Consider the following 27935-nt stretch of genomic DNA (forward strand, 5'->3'; position numbering starts at 1 on the left):
AGCAACAGCTGTATATTGGACTGTATCAGTAGGTTTCCCCCTCTGTGTCTTATAAGTGAGGTCAAATAAGTGTTGTTTACTTTTTATAATACATGGAAGATGGATCTCCCTCAGGAGGTTCTGGACTCTCCTTCCTTGGAGGCTGGATGATCATCTGTCATGGATGATTTAGCATTCCATTATGTCCCTAACATTTTATGTAAATGTTTTGTATAAATTATAAAAAATTATCAATAAAACATGTTCTATTTACAAACAAAACATTTAAATAACTACCTTTCAATCAATAGGATGGGGGGGGCATGGGTATAGCCAAGATTTTTGTTAGGGGAACAGGCTTTTGTTAGGGGGGCAGAACCTCAGATTTATATTTATTTTTACTTATTGGGGGCAGCTGCCCCCCTTTGTTTTGTTTCTTTAATTTTTTTTCAATTCCCCCCCAAGTTTATAACAGACATATCAACAAACAAGAAAAACATCAAAACAACAACAAACACACACAAAAAACCACATTTATCCTAACTGTAATAATCCCACTTTTGTTATCATTGTTGGGTGACTTCCTCGAATCCCCCTGGCTGAGTTTCCATATCAATCATTGTAGCAGTTTCCCAAAACTATGTTCACATATTTACTTGGTCAATTAACAACTTTCTTTCTTTTCATTTTAACTTTTATCCATAGTCTTCTACATATCACATATCCTAGGCCAGTCTGTTACTCACAAGTAATTCTATTTAAGTTAGCAGCTGCCCCCCTTTGGCTACGTCTGGGGGTGGGCACAGAAAGGAAACCAGGTCAGAAGGGGGCCACGGTCAGAAAAAGTTTGGGAAACACTGGTTTAGAAAATCATTTAAGAGGTCCCTCAAAACCCTCAGTAATTTTCAAGTTGCCATTGGGGGTGGGTTTGGGAACCATTGTCCTAATCAACAAAGCTATTGGGTTCACAGGGGGATTATGACCTGCAACAGGCAGTAGCTTATGGAAAAATAATTACAACTCAACTTCTGGAAGGTCTGCAGAGGAGGCTGCTGATGATCCCAACACAGTACAGTAACTAATAATTTTAAAAGCAGGTTTGAGTAGTAAAGGCTTAGGGTTAAAGGTGAATCCTGAGTCTGAAAACTACTTCACTTAGAACACATTGGCATAACTTTTCAGTATAAAAATGCATCCTGTGAAATCAGTAAAGATGCTGTGATGCTTCAAAGCCAGAGGAGAATTTAGCCCTGGGAGACGACTCTGTGACGGAATGGAAGATCAATAGAACTTGACAGGCATGCAGCTGTGTTGCTTCCAGTGACGTTAAAGCCCATTTACCTCTTCTGAGGAGTGATGTCAGCTAGGCATGAGTCAGAGGAAAGCAGTAACCTTAGTCAGTGTTCTATATTTATAAATTCATGACAAAAGAATAGTACTCTAGCCAGGATTGGCTTGTTATTGTTGTATGTCAAACAAATGCATGTCCTTTGGGACATCAACCTATAGGGGTCTCTTATGGTAGAAAAAAATGGGATAAGATTCTCAAGAAGTACATAAATGGTGATGGATCTCTATTTAAAGCAGGAAACCTTTGGTCCTCCAGATGTTGTTATAAACTCCAGTTCCCATAAACTCTAGGCAGCATGGCCAAGGTAAGGGATGATGAGAGCTGGAGCCGACACATCCAGCGAGCATATATTGGACAAGATAGACAGGAACACAATATTATATAGCTTTTCTGCAGCAAAACGTTTTTCGCCAGTTAACATTGCAAGCACCTAGGTACCACAAACTATTCCACCAGTCTTTCTCAACAGGGGATGAATACATATTCGCAACATTTTGAGGGTTTAGCTGACATTTAACAGAAGTGTGTAATAACGGAAAGATCTTGCATCAAACAAGAGCTGTGAAAGAATAGGAAAATGAGATTTTATGTGAACAAAAAGATACTGTAAAGAGACACTCAAGTGTACTTATTTCTTGAGTATTATTTTTTTCCTTATTTTCATTATATGGCTTGACACCCAGCATGCAATCCAATTTCTGGTCTCTATTCCCTTTCTTAATTTCAATGACACTTATTCCCAGACACTGCTAGATTGCAACCTAGGATGGGGTAGGGGAGAACAAATTTTAAACCAAAACTTTTTAAGGTATATATAGTACTTAGGAGAAAATAACTTTGACATCATACTGTATTTATTTTGTGTAAACCTGGTTAGAAGAATCAGAATAATCTCCTCTGAAATCTTTTTGAGAATGTCCAACAGTTAATGGGGAACATTTAATAGTACCAATCTTGCCTGCACCAAGCTTAGATGAAGTGAATTTTGATTTCATTAATACAGTATCTCATTTTCATTTTATGCACCTGTGATTTAAGTGATTTCTAACCGAACCAATCACTAGCACCCATCTGGTTACCTCCTGCTTCAGGAGAGCTAAAAAAGAAGCAAGTTAAGCTAGTGGGCTTATTCATTAAAAACATCAGTCTCTATTCTACCTGAACTCCAATGCTATGCAAGAATTTGTTTGCTGCCCTTCCCACTTATTTGTTAGATGTAATGCAGCCGAGCTCTAGTTTACCTTTCCCCTTTATCACGCCAGTTTACTTTCTTCAGGGAACTTTTAGTATGAGGAGCATTTGGTTTGGTGATCCTCCAAGTGTGAACATAGGAACAGTCCAAATATAGGCTTGGACATTTTGGTGAGAACTAAGCCTCTGAAGCAGAGGCAGGAACTTTTAAACCTCACACCAGCCCCAGCCAGCATGCCCAAGTGATGCCAGGGACTATGAGAGCTGCGATCCAGCAATGTTTTGGGGAGCACAGGTTCCCTACACAGTGGTGCCCCGCAAGACGAATGCCTCGCAAGACGGAAAACCCGCTAGACGAAAGGGTTTTCCGTTTTGGAGGTGCTTCGCAAAACAAATTTCCTATGGGCTTGCTTCGCAAGACGACAATGTCTTGCGAGTTCCTGCGGGTTTTTTCCCCTCCCCCCCTTTTCTAAGCCGCTAATCAGCTGATCTGATCAGCAGATAAGCCGCTAAAAGCCGCTAATAGCGCTAATCCGTCAATGGGCTTGCTTCGCAAGACGAAAAAACCGCTAGACGAAGAGAATCACAGAACGGATTCTTTTCGTCTTGCGAGGCACCACTGTATCTACTTGGAAAGAAATGACTCCTTGCCTTCTGTGGGAACAAAGAAGTAGATGGCATTTAACTAAAATGTGGTAAAAGAGAGAAAGAGAGAGCAGCTAATACAATAGGCTTTCAAAGTTAAACCAGGTTTATTTTAAAATCTTAACAGCTAGTTCTTACAAAAGAGAGACATACATACACCCCAAGTGAAAGAAGCTGGGCCTTAAATGTTACAGATCAATGTCAGGAGCAATTTCCCCCAAGGTGCAGGTTCATCTTTCCACTGCTGTGATTGGATGCAAATCTGCTCTGGAAGTAATCAATAAAAGGGTACCATAAAAGGGGTGAGTGTAACCGTATAAAAACTCTAGAAATTGCTGTAGTAAAACTCTAGCTTTGCTCTCAGACTCTATCATTTCACTGGACGGCTCCTTTTTCAGCCACTCCAACTCTTAATCACAATTGTCCAGAGTTTTTTCTGCTTCAAGGTAAAGCTTAAAAGAATCTTCACAAGACATATAACTGGTGGATTCAATGGTCTCTGCAATGTCCTCCACCTGATCCAATAGGATACTAGCAAGGGATTTTCGTGAAGCGGTTGATCTTCTTCCACTAACTATTATCCTAGGAGAGAAACAAAGGCTGGTTGTGGACAATTTAGACTTTGGCGTTGACATGATATCAGGTAGTTTGTTTGTGGGAGATTCTTGTCTGTGATTGCTATCATCCCAATCAGTTATAAAACAATCGTCATCCTCTTCACTATCTGAAACGATTATTTTAACGGGCATATTTTTATGCTGAAAAGAAAGCTCACTGTTGTTCATCAACACATCATCAGAGCCCCCAATAACCATAGATCCCATTATACTTTCGCTGGCTTGGGGACTTCTGTTGTCTGAATTTTCCTGAAGCCAAGAGTGAGCCCAAGAGCTACAGTGGCTATTCAGTGGAAATCTTGTGTTCTCTGTATCCTTCAATGACATTTCCATTCCTGAGATATCTTGCAACTGATCCTCGGAATCTTCTAAGACAAGTCTGAAATCACACTGGGGAGAACCAGATAGAGCCTCATCAACCATTATTACACTCATTCCAGATTTCTGCGCAAAACTGAGGTCTGACATTTTACTGGTCTGCAGTTGAGATGCTTCTGAGGTACCTGGCTCAGCAACTTCACCTGCCTCTCCATGTGGACTTGTAGGAACATTGAGAGACATGTCAGTCTCGCCTTGTTGCTTGACATGGTTAGACACATACTCTGATGACTGCTGCAGTGGGACCCCTTGGATATCAGTAAGCATGCCATTTGCCTCGACAGGAGGGTCATGGCAGATTGTTTGAAGTTCAGAACTGCAGTTTACCTGGAAAGACAAGTGAGCTTGAGAAGAAGAGGATACACGACTTTGATCATGGTTTTGAGTAGTTTGTAGATCATCATCAGGCACATAGTGAAATGACTGCTGCAGTGGGCCCACTTGGGAATCGTTAAACTTGCCATTTGCCTCAGCAGGTGGGTCATGGGAAACCACCTGACATGCAGGGCTGCAGTTCTCCTTGTAAGATAATGAATGATCTTGAGTAAAAGAAGATATAGGAGTTACTTCTTGTGGACTGGCTGGTTTGCATTTTTCGTTCATGGATGCAGAGATATCCATATTAGTTAGGTTCTGAAGCACTCGTTCATCCTCCTCAATAAGTAGCTCTGTCATCTTAGAACTTACATTGACAATGTCATCATCACTGCCACCTACAAGACTGATATTCTCATTGCTTGTGGGTTCATCAGTTACAGGTGGGATGAGAGCATAATTCGGAGAAGGCTTTGATGGCTTTTTATTTGGCTGGGTGGACAATTCCATTTCTCTCAGCCATGTCCCTTCAGTCGTGTTTCGGAGGTTTTCCATCAGTTGGTCCTTTAGCTGGGATTCCAGCTGTACCAGCTCTTGGGCTTTCTGTACTCTGTGTTCAATGTCCATGAGGACTTCTTCATCCTCAACTTCATCTCCATGAACCGCTTCATGTGTGTACATTAAGTCATGGTCTGATATGCCAAATATATCCAGTGAATGGAGATACGCAATGTGCTTGTCCAGCTGCTTATCTGTTTTTCTTTGGCTTGCATGCAAAGACTGAAGCTGGAGCTGTGTTACTGAGCTTTGAGTATCTCCCAATGTGAACAACTCCCTTAGTTCTTGCATAGTGAAATATCTGTATGGGTCTTTCCTATCTCCCATGCTTTGTCGGATTAATGAGTCTTTGAATACTTGCCTTCTGTAGATTTTCTCCTCCACTGTCCCACAGCTAATTAGCCGGTAGATTACAACATTGTCCTTCTGCCCTATCCTGTAAACCCTGTCTACGGCTTGAGCATCTGTAGCTGGGTTCCAGCTAGGATCAAAAATCACCACCCTGGTAGCTGCTGTTAAGGTTAGACCAACCCCACCAACTTGGGTAGTAAGCAGAAACACAGAGTATTCTTTGCTCTTCTGAAAGACACTAATTCTCCTTTTTCGCTCCTCCAACTGGCTTACTGTTCCATCAATGCGCATTAGCTTAAAGCACCTGTGAGTTAAGATGCGCTCTATAATATCCAGCATTTTTCTTGAATGAGAAAACACCAGTGTTCTGTGCCCCTCCTCCTGCAATCTTTCCAGCAGGGCCATGAGGAAGCACAGCTTTCCTGATTCCGCCATCAGAGTCTCATCCAAAATGTCCCTAAGGTTTCTCTTCATGCTGGAAGGCTCATTATTTTCATCACCATCCACCATATTATAATTGGGAGCTTCCAGACCAAGTTTGCTACATGCTTGTGCTGACAACAGCCTGGGGTGATCACAGAGTTTCTTCAAGACATTCAGTTCAGCAAGTGGGGACCTTGTGGTCATTAACAACTTTTTTATATGATCCAAAGACAGAAAGTCCCTATATATTTCTTTTTGTATGGGTGATAAGTATACCCACACAATGAAGTCGTTTTTTCTGGGCAGAGAAGGCATTTCAGAAGCAACAGTCTTGCTCTGATTTTCTGGGAGACTGATTTTGAGTTCAGGCTTAGCTTTGTTCTGTAGTTCATCTTTACTCCGTCTTAGGAAATACGGCTTGATTATGGACATCAGGTTTTCAGAGATCTTAAGTCCCAGTGCTTTCTCTTCCTGGGTTGCATTCTTTGTCCTGGCTCTTGTGATAGGTTTTTCGTATTCCATCCCGAAAGTTTTCATTGTGCCTAGAAGCGATCCCTGACAAGCAAAGTCAAAAAGAGCCCAGAGTTCTTTTAGGTTGTTTTGGACCGGAGTTCCTGTGAGCAGGATGCGGTTTTGAGCAGGGATAGCATGCACAGATTTTGTCGTTTTGGCAGATGGTGTTTTAATTTTATGAGCTTCATCAAGGATGACGTAGTCCCAGATGAACTCCTTCCCATCAAAGCTCGATAACTGCTGCCAACTGCTGAGGACCAGCTGATAAGTCGTGAGCAAGATACCACTCCTCTTCTGGATCCTCTTTAGATTTCTCTCACATTCATACTTGTTGGGTCCATGAAAGACACTCACGCGCAGCCCAGGAGTCCACTTGGCAAACTCTTTAAGCCAGTTGCTCAAAAGGCTAGGCGGCATAATTAACAGCACAGTCCGAATGAGTTCTTCATCAAACATGCCCGAGAGGAAAGCGATGATCTGAATGGTTTTCCCCAAGCCCATGTCATCTGCAAGGATACCACCTTTCCTTCCATTGCGGTATAAACTGTATAAGAAGGCAACCCCTTCTCTCTGGTGGTCAAATAGCTTGTCATGTATTTCTCCAAACAACATTAGTCCACTCTGACAAACGTCCACAAAGACATCATCTTCCTGATCCAGGGCTAGTGAAGCTAGTGCTTCCTCAACTTTTTTAATTTTTCTTGTCAGCTTTTCACAGGGATAGATTTGATGCGCCTTCCTCAGAAGGCAGAGAGATTCCTCCAGGTTGCCATTTTTTGCTTCCTGCTTTGCTTGGGAGACAAATCTGCAAAATATAAAGTTTGAAGAGTCAGAAATACCCTGCAAAAATCAACTCAGGGTCTTAAAATGTAGGAAGGAGAGCAGCATCCATGCATTTGATTCATACAATATAGCATGCCTACAAAACAACTGTCATTTATTGTTTATTATTTATTTTCACACACACACACACACACACACACACACACAGTATGTAGTGAGCTACAAAAATCACAAATTTAATAGTAAAAATAAATCAAATATCAAAGAGATAAAAACAATAGCTCTAAAAACTCAGAGACCACTCACACACAGCATTAGAAATTATATAAAAAATTGGGACCAGTGTACTAGAATCATTTACTTGCTCCATGTGTTCTAGCTCAAGCACTTTGATCTGCAGAACTTGCACTGCTATAAGTGCCATATAATGTTCATTCTGCATTTGCTAGGAGCTTATCTTTCAGCGTGGCGCCATGTATGCTTTCCTTTCCAATCAATGCTAGAAGATAGCCTTGCTTTCTGATATTAGACATCTGCTAAAATCTTTTATTTTTTAATTCAGAAATCCTGTCCAGACACATATTAGTCTACCAATATTTGCTGAATTCATTTGTGTATTACTGATAATTGTTTTATGCAGACTGCTTAAAGATTTGTTTGATTAAGCAGTTTCTAAAGAAATAAATATAAATTATTAAAACCTTTGTGGAATAAAAAGATGTTCAACACTAGGGTTGCCATATTTTATTTCAAAAAGTGAAAACCGGACACAAAAGTTGTTGAGCTTTTTTCTTTTGTCAAAGTTGTTGAGTTTGTTTTGCAAAATCTCCGCTAGAAAAATATTGCAGTTTTTGAGCTATTTTTAAGGAAATTCACCAAAATCTACACTTCTGACATGGGTTGCCAAACGTCTGGATTTTCCTGGGCATTTCTGCGGTTTCTGCCCAGACCCTGTTCCCAACTGCCTTATTCCATCTAACACCCAAAGATCACTTCAACTCAATGGGACTTGCTTTTGAGTAGACTAAATAGGATTGCGTTGGGAAAATTAGAAGTGAAGTTTTGGTAAGTTTCTCCAGAGAGAATTAGGCCTCATCTGCCCAAGGACACAGTATTTTGGGTGGTGTCAGTGCAGTTCCACAAGACCCCACCTGACCTTTTCAAAGCTCTAAAAAACCACATTAAATAGTCATGGCTTCCCCTAAAGAATCCTGGGAACTGTAGTTTGTTAAGGGTGTTGAGAGTTGTTAGAAGATCCCTGTTTTCCTCATAGCAATCCCTCTTCCCAGGGAACCCATGTTGCTCTATGAGGAAGATAGGGGTCTTCTAACAACTCTGTGAGGTGAATCAGGAGACTCTCAGCACCATCAGAAGTCTTTAGGGGAAGCCATGGTAGTTTCAGCTGGTATGATAGTGCTTAAATCTGTAGCACAGATAGGGTCTTGCAGAACTGCAGTGACACCACCAAAAGTCTCTCTCTCTCTCTTTTTAAAAGGCCAAATCACAGGATGAACCATGCCATTGAGCTTTTATCAGCAATGGGAAACCTCTGGCCCAACCTCTGGTTCTAATTAGGCCCAGTATGGGGCAGGTACAGATGTGATTTCAAAGGAGCAATCAGGAACTTAAAGTGAGCAGAAGTAAAAACACCAACACAGTAATCCTTATATTTGCAAAGCTGGAGATTTAGCAGATACTTGGTAGATTTTTTCAAAATATAGAGGAATGTTGCTTCTTCGCCTCGGCAGCTTTCCATGCATCTTGAAATATTTTTTACGCCTAGCAGAAACTAACCTGAATTCACTGCTATACAGTCCGACCCAGAAGTAACAGAACGCGTTACTTCCGGGTTTCGCCACTCGCGCAGATGCTCAAAATGACGTCACGCGCATGCGCAGAAGTGTGGGTTGCATTTGCTTCAGGATGCAAACGGGGCTCTGGAACGGATTCCGTTCGCATCCAGAGGTACCACTGTATATACTTCTGAGTGGACATTGTAGTGTTAGGGCAGAGGCACACCACAAATTTAAATCACATGGCTTCCAACAAGGAATCCTGAGAACTGTAGTTTCCCTCAAAGAGCTACAATTCTCAGTAAGGTAAAGGTAAACGGACCCCTGATCATTAGGTCCAGTCGTGACCGACTCTGGGGTTGCAGTGCTCATCTCGCTTTATTAGCCGAGGGAGTCGGTGTACAGCTTCCGGGTCATGTGGCCAGCACGACTAAGCCGCTTCTGGCGAACCAGAGCAATGCATGGAAATGCCGTTTACCTTCCCGCCAGAGTGGTACCTATTTATCTACTTGCACTTTGATGTCCTTTTGAACTGCTAGGTTGGCAGGAGCAGGGACCAAGCAATGGGAGCTCACCCCGTCGCAGGGATTCGAACCGCCAACCTTCTGATCGGCAAGTCCTAGGCTCTGTGGTTTAACCCACAGTACTCATAACAAATTATAGTTCCCATGATTCTTTGGGGGAAGCAATGTGCTTTAAATGCATGCAGTGGGTATCTTAAAAATGGTAGACTTTGGAGCTTCTGCTTTTTCTTTGTACACACCCTTTAACATCCAGCATGAAGAACTCAGAAAGCTTGTACAGTCATACCTTGGGTTAAATATGCTTTGGGATGAATATTTTCGGGTTGCGCTCGGCGGCGACCCGGAAGTAATGGAGTGCGTTACTTCCAGGTTTCGCCGCTCGTGCATGTGCAGACGCTCAAAATGACGTCATGCACGGAAGCGGCAACCTGCGCACGTGCAGAAGCAGGTTGCATTCGCTTCAGGATGCAAATGGGGCTCCGGAACAGATCCCATTCGCATCCAGAGGTACCACTGTATGCTATATTCTGAGTGGTGGAAAGCTTTGGACATTCTGAGTGGTGGAAAGCTATTCTGTACTGGGTCCCCCCTCCCCCTCATAAAAATAAGCCAGCAGGGCTACCTACATTTACTATTGTTATTTTGAATAACTTTCTGACCTGCTGTTATTTTAACGCTATTAATTGTTTTTGCTGCTGTTTTACATCCTGGAATTTTAACACTGCATTTTTTAGATCTGCTGCAACCTGCCAAGGGAACTTGTGCACCCTGAAATGTGAGCTAGTAATCATTGAAATAACTGTTATTAAATATTTCGAATATCACAGCTCCGCAAAGTAACCACACACAGGTGTATTCTGAAGTAAGACCAAGTGAGTCCACCGGGAACGTGCTAGGATTGTACAGTCTTGACTCCCACTTGCCCAGGAGAAACGGCGTTATCACATTTCTTATCCGGGGAAGGAGAAACGCTCGGGAATCTTAGTTCAGAAGTAAACCTTAAATGCAAGAATCACCCTCCCGTTCCAAATCCTTTTCTTTTACCTCCGGTACTGTTCATCCCGCTCAGGATTATCAGTGCCCAACGGCTCAGCCATACTTTCGCAGCAGAAACAAACACGGAACCGGCTGCCAGTGAGATTTCAAAACTGCGCGGCAAGCAGCAGCGTCTACTTCCTTAACCTTCCCAGCCTATCACTGAGCGGAATGCAAATGAGGCACGAAGTTTTTAGCCTTTCAGCTCGTTCCGAACGCAGAGGCTCTACAAGGAGGCGTTCTCATTCCAGAAGGAGGTGGCGGCTCATTCAATGTTTATTCGTTCATTCACACCATTCATTCATTCATTCGCACCACTGAGATAAAAATGTAGAGTCACAATTCAGATGTGTGGAATTTAGGTTGCTGGTTTCGTTTTACTCCGGCTGCTCCCGCGCCGCAGTTAAGTGACCATAGAAAACCTTGAAGAATGTATGATTTGGGGGCGGGAGCTGTGACTGGAGAAGAAAAGAGGAGCATTGATGCTCTTCCTAATTCAGATCGTATTTCGTATGAAAAATGTGATTTAGGCTCTAATGAGACTTACTTCTGAGTAGGCCTGCACAGTAAAGGTAAAGGGACCCCTGACCATCAGGTCCAGTCGTGGCCGACTCTGGGGTTGCGACGCTCATCTCGCTTTATTGGCCGAGGGAGCCGACGTACAGCTTCCGGGTCATGTGGCTAGCATGACTAAGCCGCTTCTGGCGAACCAGAGCAACACTCGGAAACACCGTTTACCTTCCCGCCTATTTATCTACATGCACTTTGACGTGCTTTTGAACTGCTAGGTTGGCAGGAGCAGGGACTGAGCAACGGAAGTTCACCCCGTTGCGGGGATTCGAACCATCAACCTTCTGATCGGCAAGTCCTAGGCTCTGTGATTTAACCCACAGCGCCACCTGCGTCCCATAGGCCTGCACAGTACTTTACAGTTAAACCGCAGTACAGTACTGTACTATTCATGTATTCAGAATGAAGTCTCATTGACAGCATTGGATTCACAGGATAAAAGACTGCAACTTTTTAGCCATTTAAAAATCACCCTACAGGCAATTAAAGAATCCTGTGCCACAGTGTCCTGTAGCAGTTAGAATGTTGGAGGCCAGGATTCAAATCCCTGCTGAGCCATGAAACTCAGGAGGTTACCTTGGGCCAGCCACAGTCTCTCAGCCTAGCCTACCTCACAGGGTTGTTGTAAGGATAAAATGGGGATGAAAAGAACAATGTACTGCCACTTTTGAGCTTCAACATTCTCACTTTGCAATCTCCAAGATACTGTTCTGTTCATTGCATTACTAACAGTGCAATCTTAACCATATATGAAAATAGAGAAAATCCAGAAGCCCCTCAGGTTTGCTCAGAATCAGGAGTGCCAACTTGGCCCCACAACCATGGGTGCCTGGGACTGTGGGTGCCATGCAGCGTGCATGGCCCTGGCACAAAAGTTTGTGGGTGCCCGGCCTCTTCGTGAGGAATTATATGGGTGCTCAGGCACCCAGGGCCACAGGGAGTTCGCATCTATGCTCAGAATTGTCTTGTTACCCAATAGGTCATCTTCTTCTTTGGCTATCATTTGTAGTCGAATGAGATTGTCTTCCAATCTTCCAACAGTGTGTCTGTCCTTAAGTGACTGTGGAGGCCGATGCTGGATTCACACATCCTTCCACATTGGGGACATAGGCTTCCGGGTGGAAATTGATCAAGGTGAGGATTTGACAAACGTGCCTTCCTAGGTTTTCTGTCACCCAGGTCAAATACCCACGCCCCGGATGTGTGTTTACGGACATACATACACATACATACAAACACCTCAATACATTTATTCATAAAGGGCATAAAAAGTAGGTAATATATCATTGTAATGCAAAGGAATCCTAGGAAGAACTATGACTGCATGGCCAAAGTCAAAAAGAGCATCCCTTTCTAGGAAAGGAAATTGTTTGTCAAAAGTAGAACTTCCATGTGCAGCAGTTGTCTCTCTGAGGTCAGGTTTTGAATTGAACACTGTCCAACCATCTTGTCCTCTGTCGTTCCCTTCTCCTTGTGCCCTCCATCTTTCCCAACATCAGAGTCTTTTCCAGGGAGTCTTCTTTTCTCATGAGGTGGCCAAAGTATTGGAGTCTCAGCTTCAGGATCTGTCCTTCCAGTGAGCACTCAGGGCTGATTTCCTTCAAAATGGATAGGTTTGATCTTCTTGCAGTCCATGGGACTCTCAAGAGTCTCCTCCAGCACCATAATTCAAAGGCTCTCACTTCCATACATCACTACTGGGAAAACCATAGTTTTAACTATACGGACCTTTGTTGGCAAGGTGATGTCTCTGCTTTTTAAGATGCTGTCTAGATTTGTCATTGCTTTTCTCCCAAGAAGCAGGCGTCTTTTAATTTTGTGACTACTGTCACCCTAAGGATCATCTAGTCCAGGGGTTTTCCTCCGCCCCTGGCCTGGAGGACTTCCAAAGAGAGGGGGCTGGAGAGGAGGCTGAGGGAATACTCCACAAGGGGGGTTCGAAAAGGGGTGAGAGGCTGCCAGCTCTGCAGGCAAGGGGTGACATAACTGGGCTCCTGAGCCCCACAAGGTGCTGCAAAAAGAATTTAGTTGGTCAAGGGAGCCGTGGACTTTAAAAGGTTGAAAACCTCCGATCCAGGCCAATTGATTCTCTTCCTCAGCTTCCTGTCCCTCCCTCTATCCCTTCAGAATTTCTTTCTCATACAGTAGCAAACCCATAGGGGATTTCTATTTTCTGCTTCGCTGGGGAGAACCACACAGCTTCTCCAGATTTTCCAACTCCCCCTCAGCCTGGATCGAGTTGTAAATGAGCCTTCTTCAGCTTCATGGGGAAAGGGGAAGGATGGAATTTGTGGCTACCTTTCACTTTTTCATCTTTCTCTCTGGCTGAAGCCCAGAGATCCTGGGAGGCTGGGAGCCTCAATGGCGCCCTTCTGGAGGTTTCACCCAGAGCAGGAACCCTTGCTAGACCCCCAACCTAGCCATGGCTCTGCCTTCCTCTTAGCTTGTTTCTCCCTTTTATCCTGATTTTGTGCTTCTTCAAAGTTCTTTGGTAGAGGCTATTCTCCAATTGGAACGCTTGCAGGCCAGTGATTCCCAGTTGTTGGTGTTTATACTACATTTTAAAAGATTTGCCTTGAGAGCGTCTTTGCACATTTCTTATGTAATATAAAGCAATAATCTGGAACGCTCAGTAAGAAAGCTAATGAAATGAAAATCCAGGCAGATGTTTCACACTTCCCGGCTTCTTTGGTTTCTCGTTTCCTTCTTTTGCCCGAGGCTACTGGCCAGGGAGATGTAGGTGGCTGAAACTGTTTCATCAAGTGAAGTTAAACATACACCCAACTTCAGAGGAAAACTTCAGCCAAGACTGCAGGGTGTTCATAAAATGGCAGAAAATCAGCAGAATGTGAATTGTCAGCTTGGAGTGGGGAGAGGTTCAGTGATGGACATTAATGTAATATGCCTGCTTATCACTTCCTGTGGATTTTTTTGGGGGGTGGGAGGGAATCGGATGAATACTAAACTTGCAAATCCTACACTTAACAGGGGGCAAACTCTATTGAATTCAGTGGGATTTAATTTTTAGTAGACATGCATGTGTTAAGTCGTGGGTGAACATATCAGACGACACAGCAATTCTTCAGACAGCTCTTGTTTATTCACAGGCCAGAACAGAACTGGGCTGAAGGGTTCAGCCAACCTGATTATATAGAGTTCAACTACAAACAACAGTAACAGCTTTCTGTAACTATGCAATCATTGAATGCCACTTTCAATTCCTTATTTGCATAAGTGGACCTGAGTGAAAACTATCTAAAGTATCCCCCCTGCTGGCCCAGGGTGAGAACTTCAGTACATAACAAAATGATTATCCTTCTGCAGGCTGTTTGCATCACAGTCTCATAACAGATTCTAGCAAAGTTAACATTTGTGCCAACGAACTGGAGGGGAGTGGGAGGCAGTAAAGAGAACCAGTGTGGTTGAAACTAACCTGAACATAGGTACCAACACCCTGATGCCCTGGGTGCCCAAGCACCCATGAAATTTCCCATGAAGGGGCCAGGCACCCACATATTTCAGTTCCAGGGCCATGCACATTGCATGGCACCCACAGTCCCAGGACCCCATGGTTGTGGGGCCAATCTAGCAGTCCTGAATCTGAAAGTTGTGAATGGTGGGTTTATTGTTTTTAGCTCCTGTTTTAAATGTTTTTAAAGACAGAATCATAGAATAGTAGGATTGGAAGGGAAGAGGGATCATCTGCTCCAACTTCCTGCATTTTTTTTGCCCAATGTGAAGCTCGAACCTATGACCCTGAGATTAAGAGTCTCATGCTGTACCCAGTGCTTTTTTCGGGGGGGGGGGGACGACACAGGGGTAAGCATACCCCTAAACGTTTTGTGAATCTTTGTACTTTTGTCCATTTACTGTATTCCCCCCCATTTGAACTATAAAATGGTGGTTTTCTTGAGTCAAAATGAGAGTACCCCTAAACTTTTTTTTTTAAGAAAAAAAGCACTGGATGTACGTACTGAGCTTTTTGTTTAATTTTTAATTGCATTGTTTTTCTTCTTTACTGCTTGATGCCTTGGGCTCATTCGGGAGAAAGGATGGAACAGTAACAAATCCTCATTGAAGATTTAGAAGCATGTTTGCTCTGTCCATTTCATCCTCAAATATCACTGCGCGTTCCAAAAAACTACACTACAATTTGGAACCAACACGTGAGCGAGCGATCAGCGCCAGTCAGTTGCCTTTGCTTCCCTGTAGGGGGCAGTGCTTCAAAATCCCAAAGCGAGCACTCACAGGCGCCCCCCGCCTTACTTCAAGGGCCGTGACGTCACCACCCAGTACTAGCACCCCTTAGGCTGGAGGAAGAGCTCCTCCCGTCGCCCTCCTTTCTACTCCCCTCAGAGTGAAGGCTGCGCTCTCATTGGCCAGGGCTCTCTACACACGCGCAGTTTCAGTCCCCTCCCTTTCCCCCCCGTCTTCTCTGCAGCCCTGACACTGACCCGGACCACGTGACAGGATGCTGAGGGGAGGGGGAGGGGGAGTAGGCGGAAGTAGGAAGTGGATTCCTGAAAGGAGGAAGAAAAAAAAACAACACCCCACACGGAACACAAACAAGCCGGGATTTTAAAGAAGCAGCAGACGCCATCGAACCGGAGCTCACTTTCCTCCCACTTTTGCCGCCCCTGAAGCGCCGCCATGTCCAACATGGAGAGTATCCTTGGTAACGCCGGAGGGGGGGTGGGTGTGGGGTGGGGATCTCCGGAATGGAGCCTGAGGGGGCAACGGGAGCCCCGCTCCTGCTGCGGTAGACAGGGGCGAAGGGCGTGGCTATTGGAACCATCCGGACGGCAGAGGGAGCTCTCGATTGGTGGGCTTCGGGTGTTCTATGGGTGGTGTTTCCCTCCGGGAGCGACAGCTGGGGGAGAGGGCTCTAACCTCCTCCCCCAAAACCCCTCCTAGGATGTGTACTGCTCTGTTTACAATAATAGTGTGTGTGTGTGTGGGGGGGGTGTTATTGCACTTTTTGCTTACTTGTTTTATTTAATAATAAATTTTTATTTATACCCCGCCCTCCCCAGCCAAGACCGGGCTCAGGGCAGCTAACAACCAATAATAAAAACAAGTTGATTAAAATACAATTTAAAAGATTAAGATACAACATTGAAACATTAGGATGCAACCACCTCACAGGAGGAGAAAGGAAAAAGAAAGAGGGGGAGGGAATCAAACTGATTCTAAGCCAAAGGCCAGGTGGAACAACTCTGTCTTACTGGCCCTGTGGAAAGAAATTTATTTATTATATCATTTTTCGTCCAAGAAGCTTTTGGTTGTCCTCCCCATTTTTTTAAAAATCCTCACAACAAATCTGTGAGGTAGATTAACCAGAGAGGCAGTGGTTGGCCCAAGACCACCTGGTGCGTTTCATGGCTGAGTAGGCATTTGATCCCTGGTCTCCCAGGTCCTAATCTGACAATTTTCTCCCCTTTTCCTTTAGATTATTTTATTAATCACTGCACCACACTGGCCCTAAGCTACTCAGTGTGCTTTGTGGCTGAATTGTACTTTGAACCCAGCCCTGATCCAGTGCTTCAACCTGTACACCACTATGCTTTAATGGCACTACTTCCTAAGGCAAAAGAAAGTATCTGTGGTGGTACCATAAAAGCTGATTGCAGGTTTATTGCAACATTGGCTTTCATAGATGCACCACTTTGTGCATCTGTAGAAGCAGATCTGAAGGTATTCTTACATGAATGAGTACAGAGAAAAAAATTGCATACAGTGACGGGTGAAGAAGACATGAAAGGTGGCCTTTCTTTTTTTCAAAACACCCTGTAGCATATACAATGTAATTGCACACTGGAACCTTGGTTCCCGAACTTAATCCATTCCTGGAGTCTATTCGATTCCCGAAACAGTTTGAGAGCCAAGGTGCTGCTTCTGATTGGCTGCAGCAGCTTCCTGCAGTCATGTTCGGCTTCCAAAGAATGTTCAAGAACTGGAACAATTACTTCCAGTTTTTGTTCATTCAGGAGCTGAAACGTTCGGCTCCCAAGGCGTTTGGGAGCCAAGGTCCCACTGTACTGTCCATACACAAGTGTAATTGGTGATAGTATGAGCTTCTATGCTTTGTGTTTCTTTGTGGCTGTATATGTATATGTCTCTGTGAAGTGCGGATAACATTTAATTTACAATGTCTAGTTCATGGAAGTTTCTGCCACAAGCAGGTTCTAGCAGTGCCTTAAAGACTTCTCTCAGTGTGCTCCTTCTCCCTGTTCTTGTCATAGATTAGCATGGTTACCCCTCTTGGCTTGCTAAAATAAACAGGAGCAATACAATTTCCTTCTATGATTTTCCCCACCACAGTAGTCCTTCTCAAATTAGGGCTTCGGATCTGTGAGTCTATGCCACTCATTTGCAGGGGTCCCCTCTTCTCCTCTCCCCCCTCCCCCAAAATTAGGCCACACACTCTTAGATGTTGGGCTCAAATATCTCATCTTAAGATCTGTTGCTCTGCTTAGCCCAGGACTAGTAAGGCAACAAGTGGGAGACCATAGTGTTTTCTTTGTTATCTTTTAGCAGCAAATACAGTTTTCATCCATGTGTTTAAAAATCTTGTACAGTCAAGTAAATGGACATAAATTTATCTCTTTCCCGCACCCTTGTCTCCTTTCCTCCTCCTCCTCATAGTTCCCATTTTTTTGCCCACCAAGTTGCCCATAATGGAATGTCTGCCACTATAGGGTGTTTCCTACCCTTTTTTGACTGTTTCTTAGGAGTCCAGACCAGTAGGCTCCACTCTATATGTGAGGAAAGAAGCACACTATTGATGTGTTTCTGTGAGTCCTTTTAAGCTGTAGGAAATGACACCAAAGGGGTAGTCACTTCGAGTTGGGGCAAGAGCAAGAGCACCAACAAGTCTGATTGGTTTTATGCTGGGGTAATGTGTAGTATGGCTCTATGACGTGTGGCTGCAGTTTATGCCCATACTTGGTTGGTTAGTGGTCCCAGGATTGTTCAGATAGACTGATTCAGTTCTGTTGGGCTGGTACCCTGGGTGGGGAGTTTGTTTGTTTCCCAAAAGAGATTTGGGTGAACAAATTATTTAACTAGTGTTGTTGGTAAGACTGTTTGCTTCCTGTTACTGCCTGTACTGTGAGTCTATGGTTGGCTGGAGCAGTGTGCGCTTCTGGAGGGGAGGGTGCTTGACAAGTGTGTCTGGGAGGGACACAGATCTCAAGTATTCCTGTGGGTGCAGGGAGAGATAGACATAGCTGTATGCGGGTAGGTCTGCAAGACACTTGCATATGCTTGCATTATGTTGCCTGCTTCCCATCTGTAGTATCACTTGAAGCTTGTCCAGTGTGCCTATTAGTCTGCTGTTGTTTCTGAATGCTGTTGATTCATAATAAGACCCTGGTTGTTGTTTTTTCTTTTTTAAAATAATTTTTATTAATTTTCCTTTCTCAAAACAAGTATCCAATATCATTGCTAAACATACATTTTCCAATTTCCCCCCTCCCTGTTGACTTCCCTCAACTACCATTTCTGGTTTATTATGTCAGATGATACATTCTGCTGTTTATATACAGTATTATGTTATCACATTGTTGTACTTCTTGTTCTCTGTAAATAAAATTGTAAATGTTTATTTAAATCCTGCCAGCGAGACCATTTCTTTCTGTTGTTTCTGCAGATATATAGTAAATGGTTCCCATTCTTTTTCAAAGTCACTATTGTCCCATAATAAGATCCTGCTGATCTTCTAGATGATCTGGATGTTGATCAATTCTGGATGAGAGACTGGGCAGGGGTAATCATGAATATCCTCGGAAGCTCATCCAGTGTGCTCAATGGTCTGGTGTTGTTGTTTCTCAATGCTACTCCAATTTATAAAAAGACCATGTTGAACATCCTAACATGAATGAATAGATGATGTAGTCTGTATTGCAGGGCTAGGTCGGCCTGATCTGACACACCTTTGCCCAGCTGGATACCCTGTGGAACACTAGTTCAGACCAGAGCCTCTGAGAGGAGAAGATGTCATAGTTTATAGAAGTTCTCTTTCCTTTACTAGGAAACATCTCTGCTTAAGAGCTGGACTGGAGAGCCCTGCATGTGGCATGGGGTCATGGAGACTGATTGGGGATACTGTTGATGTACTTTCCACTTTGCTGCCCAACAGCCTCCCTTACTGAGCTAGCTGAGGTGGTCTCTAGTGTGGGTTTGGATAGACTCAGGACTCTAGCCCTGGGTGACTTCACTACCCATTTCGATAATGCCTCAGAGCCAGCTCAGGATTTCATGGGACTGCCTCAGATGGTCTTTGGTCCCAACCCATAGAACAGGGCTTTGTAGAGATAGAGGGCATCTGAATATGGAGGGAGGGCTTGTCTTAACCCTATTGTCACTGTCAGATTGCATCCTAGTGAAGTTTGGACTTTTGGCAGCAGTCCCACTCTGCAGGAGTGATAACTGATACAGATGGTCGAACCCAGAGGATAAATGAACCTGGTAGGTTTCTGACTGCTCTGGAGGATTTTCCAGAAGCCAGAGCTAGTGATACTGTCAAGTCCTTGCTGTCATTATGGGATAACGAGATGAGGAGGGTTATCAACACAAACACTCCCAAGGTTCGTCTCTGGTCCTGCAGAGTCTTCACTTCTTACCAAGGAGCTGCAGAGTTTACTGAAGAGTTTACTAAGGATCTGTAGTTAGTGAAGCAGACTTGAAGACAACTGGAGTGTTGGTGGCTGAAAACTCACTCCAAATGGGACACAACTGCATACCAAGCAGCAGTGAAGGAGAACTACTTTGCTGCTTCCATTGCATTCTCCAAGAGCCAGCCAGCCAAATCATTTTGGGTGGTCTGGAGACTAGTTGTACCAGGGATGATGGCTGGACTTCTGGAACACTTGGCAGAAAGTTGTGAGCACTTTGCATGGCACATTGAGGATAAAGTTGCTTGGCTCCATAGCGCCATAGATATCACTGTTGTTGCAACTCCAGCTTAAGTGTCCAGTACAATGTCTTCTCAGTGGGATCAATCACAGTTTATGTGGCCAGTAGATACAGGCAGGATTCTGTATGATTCTGCAATGATTCAACCAACTTTTTGTTTTATTGACCCCTGCCCATCCTGTTGTTGGGTGCCTGTAGGTGGACCCTACGGAGATTTTAGAGAGTTATTGTTGCTCTTATTTTTTGTTGCCTGCCTCATTACTAGAAGAGCTGATATTTCTACTGTGTCCCTCCCCAAGACTATCAGAAGGCTAATAGTCGGGATATACTAAAGAACAGCCCCCCCTCCTCTTGGAGAGATCCAGGAACTTTATATAATAAGGAGTTTTAGACTGTCCAAACAGCTGGGAAATGGCTGGAATTAAAATCACAAGATACTTGGGTTGGCTTTGTCTGTAAATCATGGTACCCAGTTGAAGGACCAATGAAATGGCAGTGGCAGAGCCGAGCAGATCTTCTTCTCTGATGCCATTGCATCAACAGAGATACTCATAGTTGTGAGGAGACATTTTTTGTGCAGAAGAATGCAGATTTTTACATCATTGCTGATTACAATCACTGGGATGTGGTTTGAATCTAATGCTGCTACAGCAGAGCCTGGGCTGGAGATGTCACAAGCAGTTGCTTATCTCAGTTGCTTAATTGCTTCAGCTTGCCCACCCCTGAAGAAAGTAGACAAGGTGCATGGATTTTTGGAAGGGCACTATGTGTACTCTATAGCTGACTGGTAAAGGGCATATGAATTTATTAGGAATTTATTGATCAAGGTTGTCAGTACTTCCCATTAGGTGGGATTGGGGTGTTGGAGCCCATCTTTTTAATAATGGCCTTGTCTGCAGTGAACTATCAAATCCAGTACTGAATTTAGAGAATTTTGTGTACAATGCCATGGATATAGCTTTAAAACTTCAACAAGACCATCTTCATACTGTCAGCATTTATATTACTTGTTAACTGAGAACATCATCCTTAACTTAAATTTAAGAGCATCTTTTTAACTTGAAGTTTGCTGCCAAAGAACTTAACAGAAATGCCAAAAAGTGTGATAAAGAAGAAAAGGTTGAAAAAGCCAAAATTAAGAAGGTGAGACATGAAATTATTTGGAAGTTCCCCATATATATTGTTTGATAGTGTGTGAGCAGGATCTTTCACTGTGACATTAGGAAGTTATAAATAAAAGTTTGCACTGTTTATACACATCATTGGTGATGGCACTGTTACTGACTGCAATATGTTTGCATTAGAAACTAATAATAAAATAGTAATTAATTGCGAACTAATTAACATAATATCTTCCCTCCATCCCCCAACACATGTAGATAATGGTTGAATCCTTGGATTCTAAAGCAGCCATTTTCAAAGTGGATTTTCTTCTCTTTTCTTTTTTCCCTTTCCCCATCCCCTTTCCCCTCCTTTTCCCCTTTTTCAAGTGAATTAATGAACCTTACCCAGCAGTAAATTTACTGGCCGAAAAGCCTTTAAATCTACAGTGTCAGTTTTCATACCCATCCATACAGTACCAGCTCCTGCTCATTCAGAATCCAGTGTGTGTGTCCAGGAGAGTGGATTTCTATATACTTGGGTAGTGATGTTATCCCATCTGTAGCAGATAATCTGACATGATCTTTAGTTGGACTATTGGTATGTGTCTGCCATCATTTGCAAAGCTTCGATAAGCTCTCCTGAGGGACCTGCCAGTTTGGTGGTGTTAATGTAGAGTGCTGGTCTTCTTCCTGTATTTTTTTAGACAATGAGAGCACTGGTACCCAAGGAAATAAGTGTAATAGTAATCATATGCCATCATCCTTCTTATTGCCATGTGTGTACCGGAATCTGACGGTGACGGTCTTGGTCTGAAAGCTAAGATTTATTAGGGTGCATTTCTTAATTAGTTGAAAAACTGTGTTCTGCTTCTCTTTGTTTAAATAAAAGGCAATTCAGAAAGGCAATACTGAAGTGGCAAGAATACATGCAGAAAATGCAATCCGGCAGAAGAATCAAGCCATCAACTTCTTGCGGATGAGTGCTCGGGTTGATGCTGTAGCGGCAAGAGTTCAAACAGCAGTAACAATGGGCAAGGTAATCAGCTTTATCACGTTTTAGCAAGAAACACAAGTTTCCAAAAAACTTGCACTATGAATGTTTTCGTAAGATGGTTTGTACAAGGCAAGTCCACAGACCTTTTGCTGCTAAGTAGGTAAAACCCTGTAGAATTTCAAATGCTGTGTTAAATAGAAATATGGTCTATTTGAATCTCCTGAAGAAGCAATTATTGTAACAATGGCTAGTGTTGTGCAATTTCATGTCATGTTAGTTTATTTTGGGCTATAGTTGCCCAAAGTTTCAAATAAGAAATGTAAAAAATGTGGTTACTATATATGTTGTTCTCCTAGGTAACAAAGTCAATGGCTGGAGTAGTTAAATCGATGGATGCTACGTTGAAAAGTATGAACTTGGAAAAGGTAAACGAATAAATTCAGAAGTTGAGTTTTAAGATATTTCCTTTTGTTCCTGGCTTGACATCATTTGTGCTCCTGGCTTGACATCATTTGCTTATGTGCAGATATCTGCCTTGATGGACAAATTTGAGCAGCAGTTTGAAACCTTAGATGTTCAGACGGCACAGATGGAAGACACAATGAGTAATACCACTACACTAACAACACCACAAGTAAGTCATATTGAAGCAGATATAACTTGCCATTAGCAGTCCTATCCAGCTGCCCCTGGGTGCTTTCTTGACCAGTATGAGAGAGAGACTTTCAGAGAAAAATATGGCTGGGCTAAATAGACTCTGCCTTTAGAGCTGGACCTTCTCTGACTCAGCTAGAATGGAGTCAAGTTTACTCCATCTATTCTGCTGACATAATAATATTTTTTTAAAAAATACAGTGGTTTTTCACTGGGCTTCCTCAAGTGCTTCTCAACGATAATTTAATGAGGAAATCGGGAAGAGCTTGGAAACTCTCCTGAGCAGCAGCTTGTCCACCTCCTCTGATTTTTTGCAGTGGCCTGCTGCCAATATGTTTTGGATGATGGTAAGGCCCGGAAGATGTGCAGCCTAGAATATTTCTCTGATTCCTCTACAATAAGTAGGGTTCCTCTGCAGACGAGTCAGTATGGAAGGTTCTCCTTGAAGACAGAAAGTTAGAAAACCATTAGTGCATCTACACTAGGAACTTTGTCAGTATTAATTATTGGGTGTGTGTTTTGTTTTTTTTAAAGTAGGAAAAATTAGTACAGTCGTACCTCGAGTTGAATGTGTTTCAGGTTGAGTGCTTTCGGGTTGCACTCCATGGCAACCCGGAAGTAATGGAGCTCGTTACTTCTGGGTTTCGCCGTTCGCACATACTCAGACGCTCAAAATGATGTCATGCGCGGAAGCGGCAAAACGCGACCCGCGCATGCGCAGACGCGCAGTCGCATCTTACGTTCCATTCAGGATGCAAACGGGGCTTCGGAACGGATCCCATTCACATCCCGAGGTACCACTAACTGTTTTAGTAGAATGCTGAAGGCCTTCTTGGTAGTGGCACCTTCCCTGTGGAATGCCCTCTCTTTAGATGTCAATGAGATAGAGAGCTACATAACTTTTAGAAGACATTTGAAGGCAGCCCCAGTATTGGGAAGTTTTTAATGTTTGATATTTTACTATGTTTTATATGTGCTGTAAGCCACCCAGAGTGGCTGGGGAAACCCAGGCAGGTGGGCGGGGTATAAATAATAATATTAGTAGTAGTAGTAGTGGTAGTGGTAGTCTCAGCAGCAGCACCTTTAAACTACAAACTACATGCAAATGTAGTGATAGCATCACTAAATGATGAATAAAAACAAATAAAAAATAGGCTTGAGTGTAATGCAGCACAATCCTATGAATGGTTATTTGGAAGTAAAATTTGCTGAGTTCAGTAGGGCTTACCCCCCCCCCCCCAATAAATAGGCATAGGCTTGTGCAGATAACACTAGTTTTAATTGCTTTTTAAGAAGGTGCATTTTGAGAGGCCAGATTTGCTTTGTGAATGTGTTAGCTCCCTCTAGTGGTATTCACAGGTTCAAAAAACTGCACATGATCTTTTCTATTATGCTGGATTCCATGTCTGTTACAATGGTAAAACTAATTTGGTCCTTATTTTTTAGAACCAAGTAGACCTGCTTCTGCAGGAAATGGCAGATGAAGCTGGGTGAGTGTAAACATTTGAAGACTGAAACACCGAGTATTCTAATGGCAGTGCTTAATAAAGTTTTAATGCACTTGAGATAGCAATAAATGCTTCCTTTCCTCTGATCCAGGAAGCATAATGTTAACTGAATAGGTTGCAATGATAGTATAGTGCTATTCTCTCAGGAAAAAACATGGCTATTTCCACCTTTACCTGGAGGGAGATAGATAGATGATAGATATATAATGTCAAGTACAGTATCCTTACTTTGACTGAGAGATCACTATGAGAACAGTATGATAGAAAACTACATGTTGGACCACTCTGAAATAACACGAATAAGGAAAAACTTGGAACTCTCTAATAATGCTATTTAGTAGCAACAGTGCCAAGCACTATTCATTCATTCATTTAATTATTTCTAGGATTCACTTTTAATTAAAAAAACAGCAAGGTGGTATACCACATACAAAATTACACAGAAGTGGCATAGTCTCCATCTCGAACACTGCAAAGATAGAAGAGGGCAGAAGTGAAGGGGCAGAAGAGTAACAAATATGAGGACAGCAGAGGATTAATGCACCCCTTCAGTGGTGCAGATATTTCATAAAGCTCATCTCTTCTACCTGCTACTCTGTTATTAATTGGCATATTACATGTTGAGGACTGGAGATAGAAGTGAGCACAACTGGGAAGCTTTCAGCAATAAGTGCACCTAAGGTGTGGGGGCTACTATCAGAATAACTTCTTGTATATTGGTTTCTCTTCTTCTGAACTCTAGCCTTGACCTGAATATGGAACTACCTCAGGGACAGACAGGCTCTGTTGGCACAAGTGTTGCTTCAGCAGAACAGGTAAACCCTCTTTTTGCTTGCTTGGTATTTCTTCCCTATCACAGGAGTGGGGAACCTAAGGCTCAGGGACCAAGCGCAGCCTTTTGGGGCTTCTCCATCTCGTCCTCAGCACACCCATTATCAGTCCTCCTCCACACCCTCCTTAAGTGCATTGGCTTGGCTGGAATGTATGCTTGAACTGTAGTGATGCTTCTTGCTTGCCTGGGTGGAGAGGGGTGTGTGTAAGTCTCTGCTCTTGTGGGCCCGGAATATAGCCTGGTTTGCAGAGGTAAGAGTCTCACCTGTTGCTCCATCAGGCCTCTGGCTCTGCCCACCACTGATGTGGCCTCTGGAGGGATGCCCATAAGGAAAAGTGCCCCACCCCTGCCTTAATAGCATGTAAGATTGTCTCTTCAGTTGGAGCATTTAGACCAACCTTCCATAAACTGGTGCCCTCCTAAAGTTTTGAACTCTGAACTCCCATCAGCATATGTTAGTCCAGGTGTAATCCCAAAACATGTGGAGGTTGGAGAAAGCTATTTTAGATGTACATGAACTAACTATTGCCAGCTCATAGTTGGGCTAGATCTCATACCAGGACAAGCGAGCTAAGAAGAAGCAGCCTTACTGATTTTCATGCCCTCTCAGTTTCAGAGTTTGCTTGTTTTCCTGTTCCTTCCCATTCCTCTTGCACTGTGTTTATAAGCCTATACAGAGCTTAGAAGGAGTTAGTACAGGCAACTCCCTCACTTACGTGGGGGTTACGTTCTGGGGCCCCATGTGCATAAGTGAAATTGCATAAAATGGTGAGCACCTTCTCTGCCACTCTCGCTTCAGCCCACACCAAAAATACTGCATCCAAAAATATCCACAATTAGAATGGACGCTCTGGGGTCAGGAGGAGGCTGGAGGAGAAGTGTAAAAGCTGTTGCTGCGCTACCATGCACATTAGCTGTTAGGCAGGGAAGCGGAGCAGCATAAACAAAGCCGCACTTCACCTCCAGTCTTTTCAGGGCTTCCTCCACCCTCACTGATGTCCTTTTTGGGCTCCAGGGAAGGTCTCGCGAGCCATGAGGACACTCTAGCTCTCTCTTGCCATTTCCAGGTTTGAATTGAATTATGTAATTATTTCCCAGCGCTTCCCTTGAGTCGATCGGGCATAAGAGGGTAGTCACCCGTAGTCTTATAATTTAGATGTAGATCTTCAAGCCTAGCAGAGCCCAGTCTCTCTTTGGTCTGGCTGCTGTTCTTCTAGAATGTTAAGTCTTTGTCCCTTAAGTAGTGCATTAATGAATGCCTCTTGTTGGTTGGTCTGAATTCTGCAGGATGAGCTCTCACAGAGACTGGCGCGCCTTCGTGATCAAGTGTAACGGGAAGAGTTGGATCTGCTATCTTCTGCATTTGCTTCCAAAGCATTCTGTGTGCATAAATCACAGCCTGACATAAGGTCTCCATCTCTAATATTTCCAGTTAGATATACTTAATGGGCGCTTCTCTTTTTGTCCTACTGTGCTTTTAAAAACGTGTTAACCCAATGGTGATATGAGCATCAGTGTATTTTCTAGTTTTAAGCATTTTTTTAAGTCAAGGGTTATATTTTTGCAGATACTTTTTCCAAGACACAGATTGAATTTTGCCAAGTGTCACATTGGATTATCAATCCGGAAATAGAGTAGCACCTTTTAACATATATGATTTTAAGTTATGTAGCAGGGTTTTAAATTATAAATAATGTCTCTTCCCCCCCCCCCACAAAAGTGGGGAGTCCCTCAATATCTGCAGGGAAAGACCAGTTTGACAGAATGGTATATTTGTTTGTGTGTTTGTGTACTGTTTAAACATCCCTGGATAATCTTTCCATGGTGTTGCAGAACAAGCTTACTTACGGAACAAGCTTAACTGTAGTAACACAACAAAATGATAGTTGTTATGCTGTCCTTGTAGCTGGAATCATTAGCATCATCACTTGAGAACCGAAGGAATAAACTATATTTTTAAACACTCCTGCCTAGATTATATACTGTATATATTACACTCTCCCAGAAATTTCAGGAATGCTTCTTAAATAACTAATTAAAATGCTAGCTTTGAAATGTCATCTTACATTGTGGCAAAATTGTATTTTATATTCTTCTGTTGGTGGGGCGGGACAATGGATATCTCAAAAGTGGAAATGAACTTACATAGATAAAAGGACATACTCAAAATTCTTGCTCAATCTTGTTTCACAGCTGAGCTTAAAACTAATGGCAGCTTCTTAAAAAGGCAATTAAAAAGCCTGCATTTAAAATGCAAATATCCAGGATGTTTCAGTTTTGCTAGGATTTACAAGCCTTGGGTGTCATCTTCTGTTCAAATCATAGATGTCCACAGTGCCCACTATTTTGATGTATCTTCCTTCTATCATAACTAACTAAAAAGTTCCTGGGTTGGCTGAAAACAACTACTAAAAATTGGGCTGGTATAATAACTTGCACGTGCCTATTGGTGCAAATCTCAAGACAGTTTTTGTGCAACTTAAGAGTACAGTGTTTAATGAGGCCATCAGGTAGGGCGGAGGGCAGTGTGATGTGGTACAAAAGAGGACAAGGAGAAAGAATGCTATTTGGGCATGTTAAAAATTCCTACACTTGATTTCTGACTTGTAGACATTTTCTTTGTATACAGCCAGAAATGTGAAAGTCCAAACAGTGTGCAAAAGCAAAAATTATAAAGCTGTCTTCCTGGTGAAGCAAAGGTAAAATGCATCTGAAGGAAAACCTCCTATCTTTAATTCTGTTCATTGGCATCCTTCCCCATTGTTTTCTTTTCCCCCTGTGAAGCCTGCAGTCTTGTCGGCTGAGGGGCTGGGGTATAACTGGAGAGATCAACTTTCTGCTACTACACGGCAGCAGCTGCTTCTATGCAAGGGCCAGGATGTGTGAAAGGGTTGAGAAGACT

At 43.1% G+C, this 27935-nt stretch overlaps 2 protein-coding genes across 2 annotated transcripts; one reads left to right on the forward strand and one right to left on the reverse strand.

The window, feature by feature from the left end:
• Positions 1–3254: 3254 nt before the first annotated feature.
• Positions 3255–10914, reverse strand: LOC310698725 (DNA excision repair protein ERCC-6-like). The gene is made up of 2 exons (XM_083486131.1): positions 10466–10914; positions 3255–7126 (listed from the first exon to the last, which is right to left on the reverse strand). The coding sequence occupies exons 1-2, from the start codon at positions 10516–10518 to the stop codon at positions 3577–3579; spliced, it is 3603 nt and encodes a 1200-aa protein (XP_083342257.1). The 5' UTR covers positions 10519–10914; the 3' UTR covers positions 3255–3576.
• A 4590-nt stretch (positions 10915–15504) lies between these two features.
• On the forward strand, positions 15505–27093 carry CHMP1B (charged multivesicular body protein 1B). Its single transcript, XM_083484833.1, has 8 exons — positions 15505–15692; positions 20988–21085; positions 21935–22081; positions 22396–22464; positions 22566–22673; positions 24140–24183; positions 24944–25016; positions 26321–27093. The coding sequence occupies exons 1-8, from the start codon at positions 15677–15679 to the stop codon at positions 26363–26365; spliced, it is 600 nt and encodes a 199-aa protein (XP_083340959.1). The 5' UTR covers positions 15505–15676; the 3' UTR covers positions 26366–27093.
• The last annotated feature ends 842 nt before the right edge of the window (positions 27094–27935 follow it).

This window comes from Podarcis liolepis (genome assembly GCF_965112155.1).
Source record: "Podarcis liolepis genome assembly, chromosome: Z".
In the NCBI taxonomy this organism is placed as follows: Eukaryota; Metazoa; Chordata; class Lepidosauria; order Squamata; family Lacertidae; genus Podarcis; species Podarcis liolepis.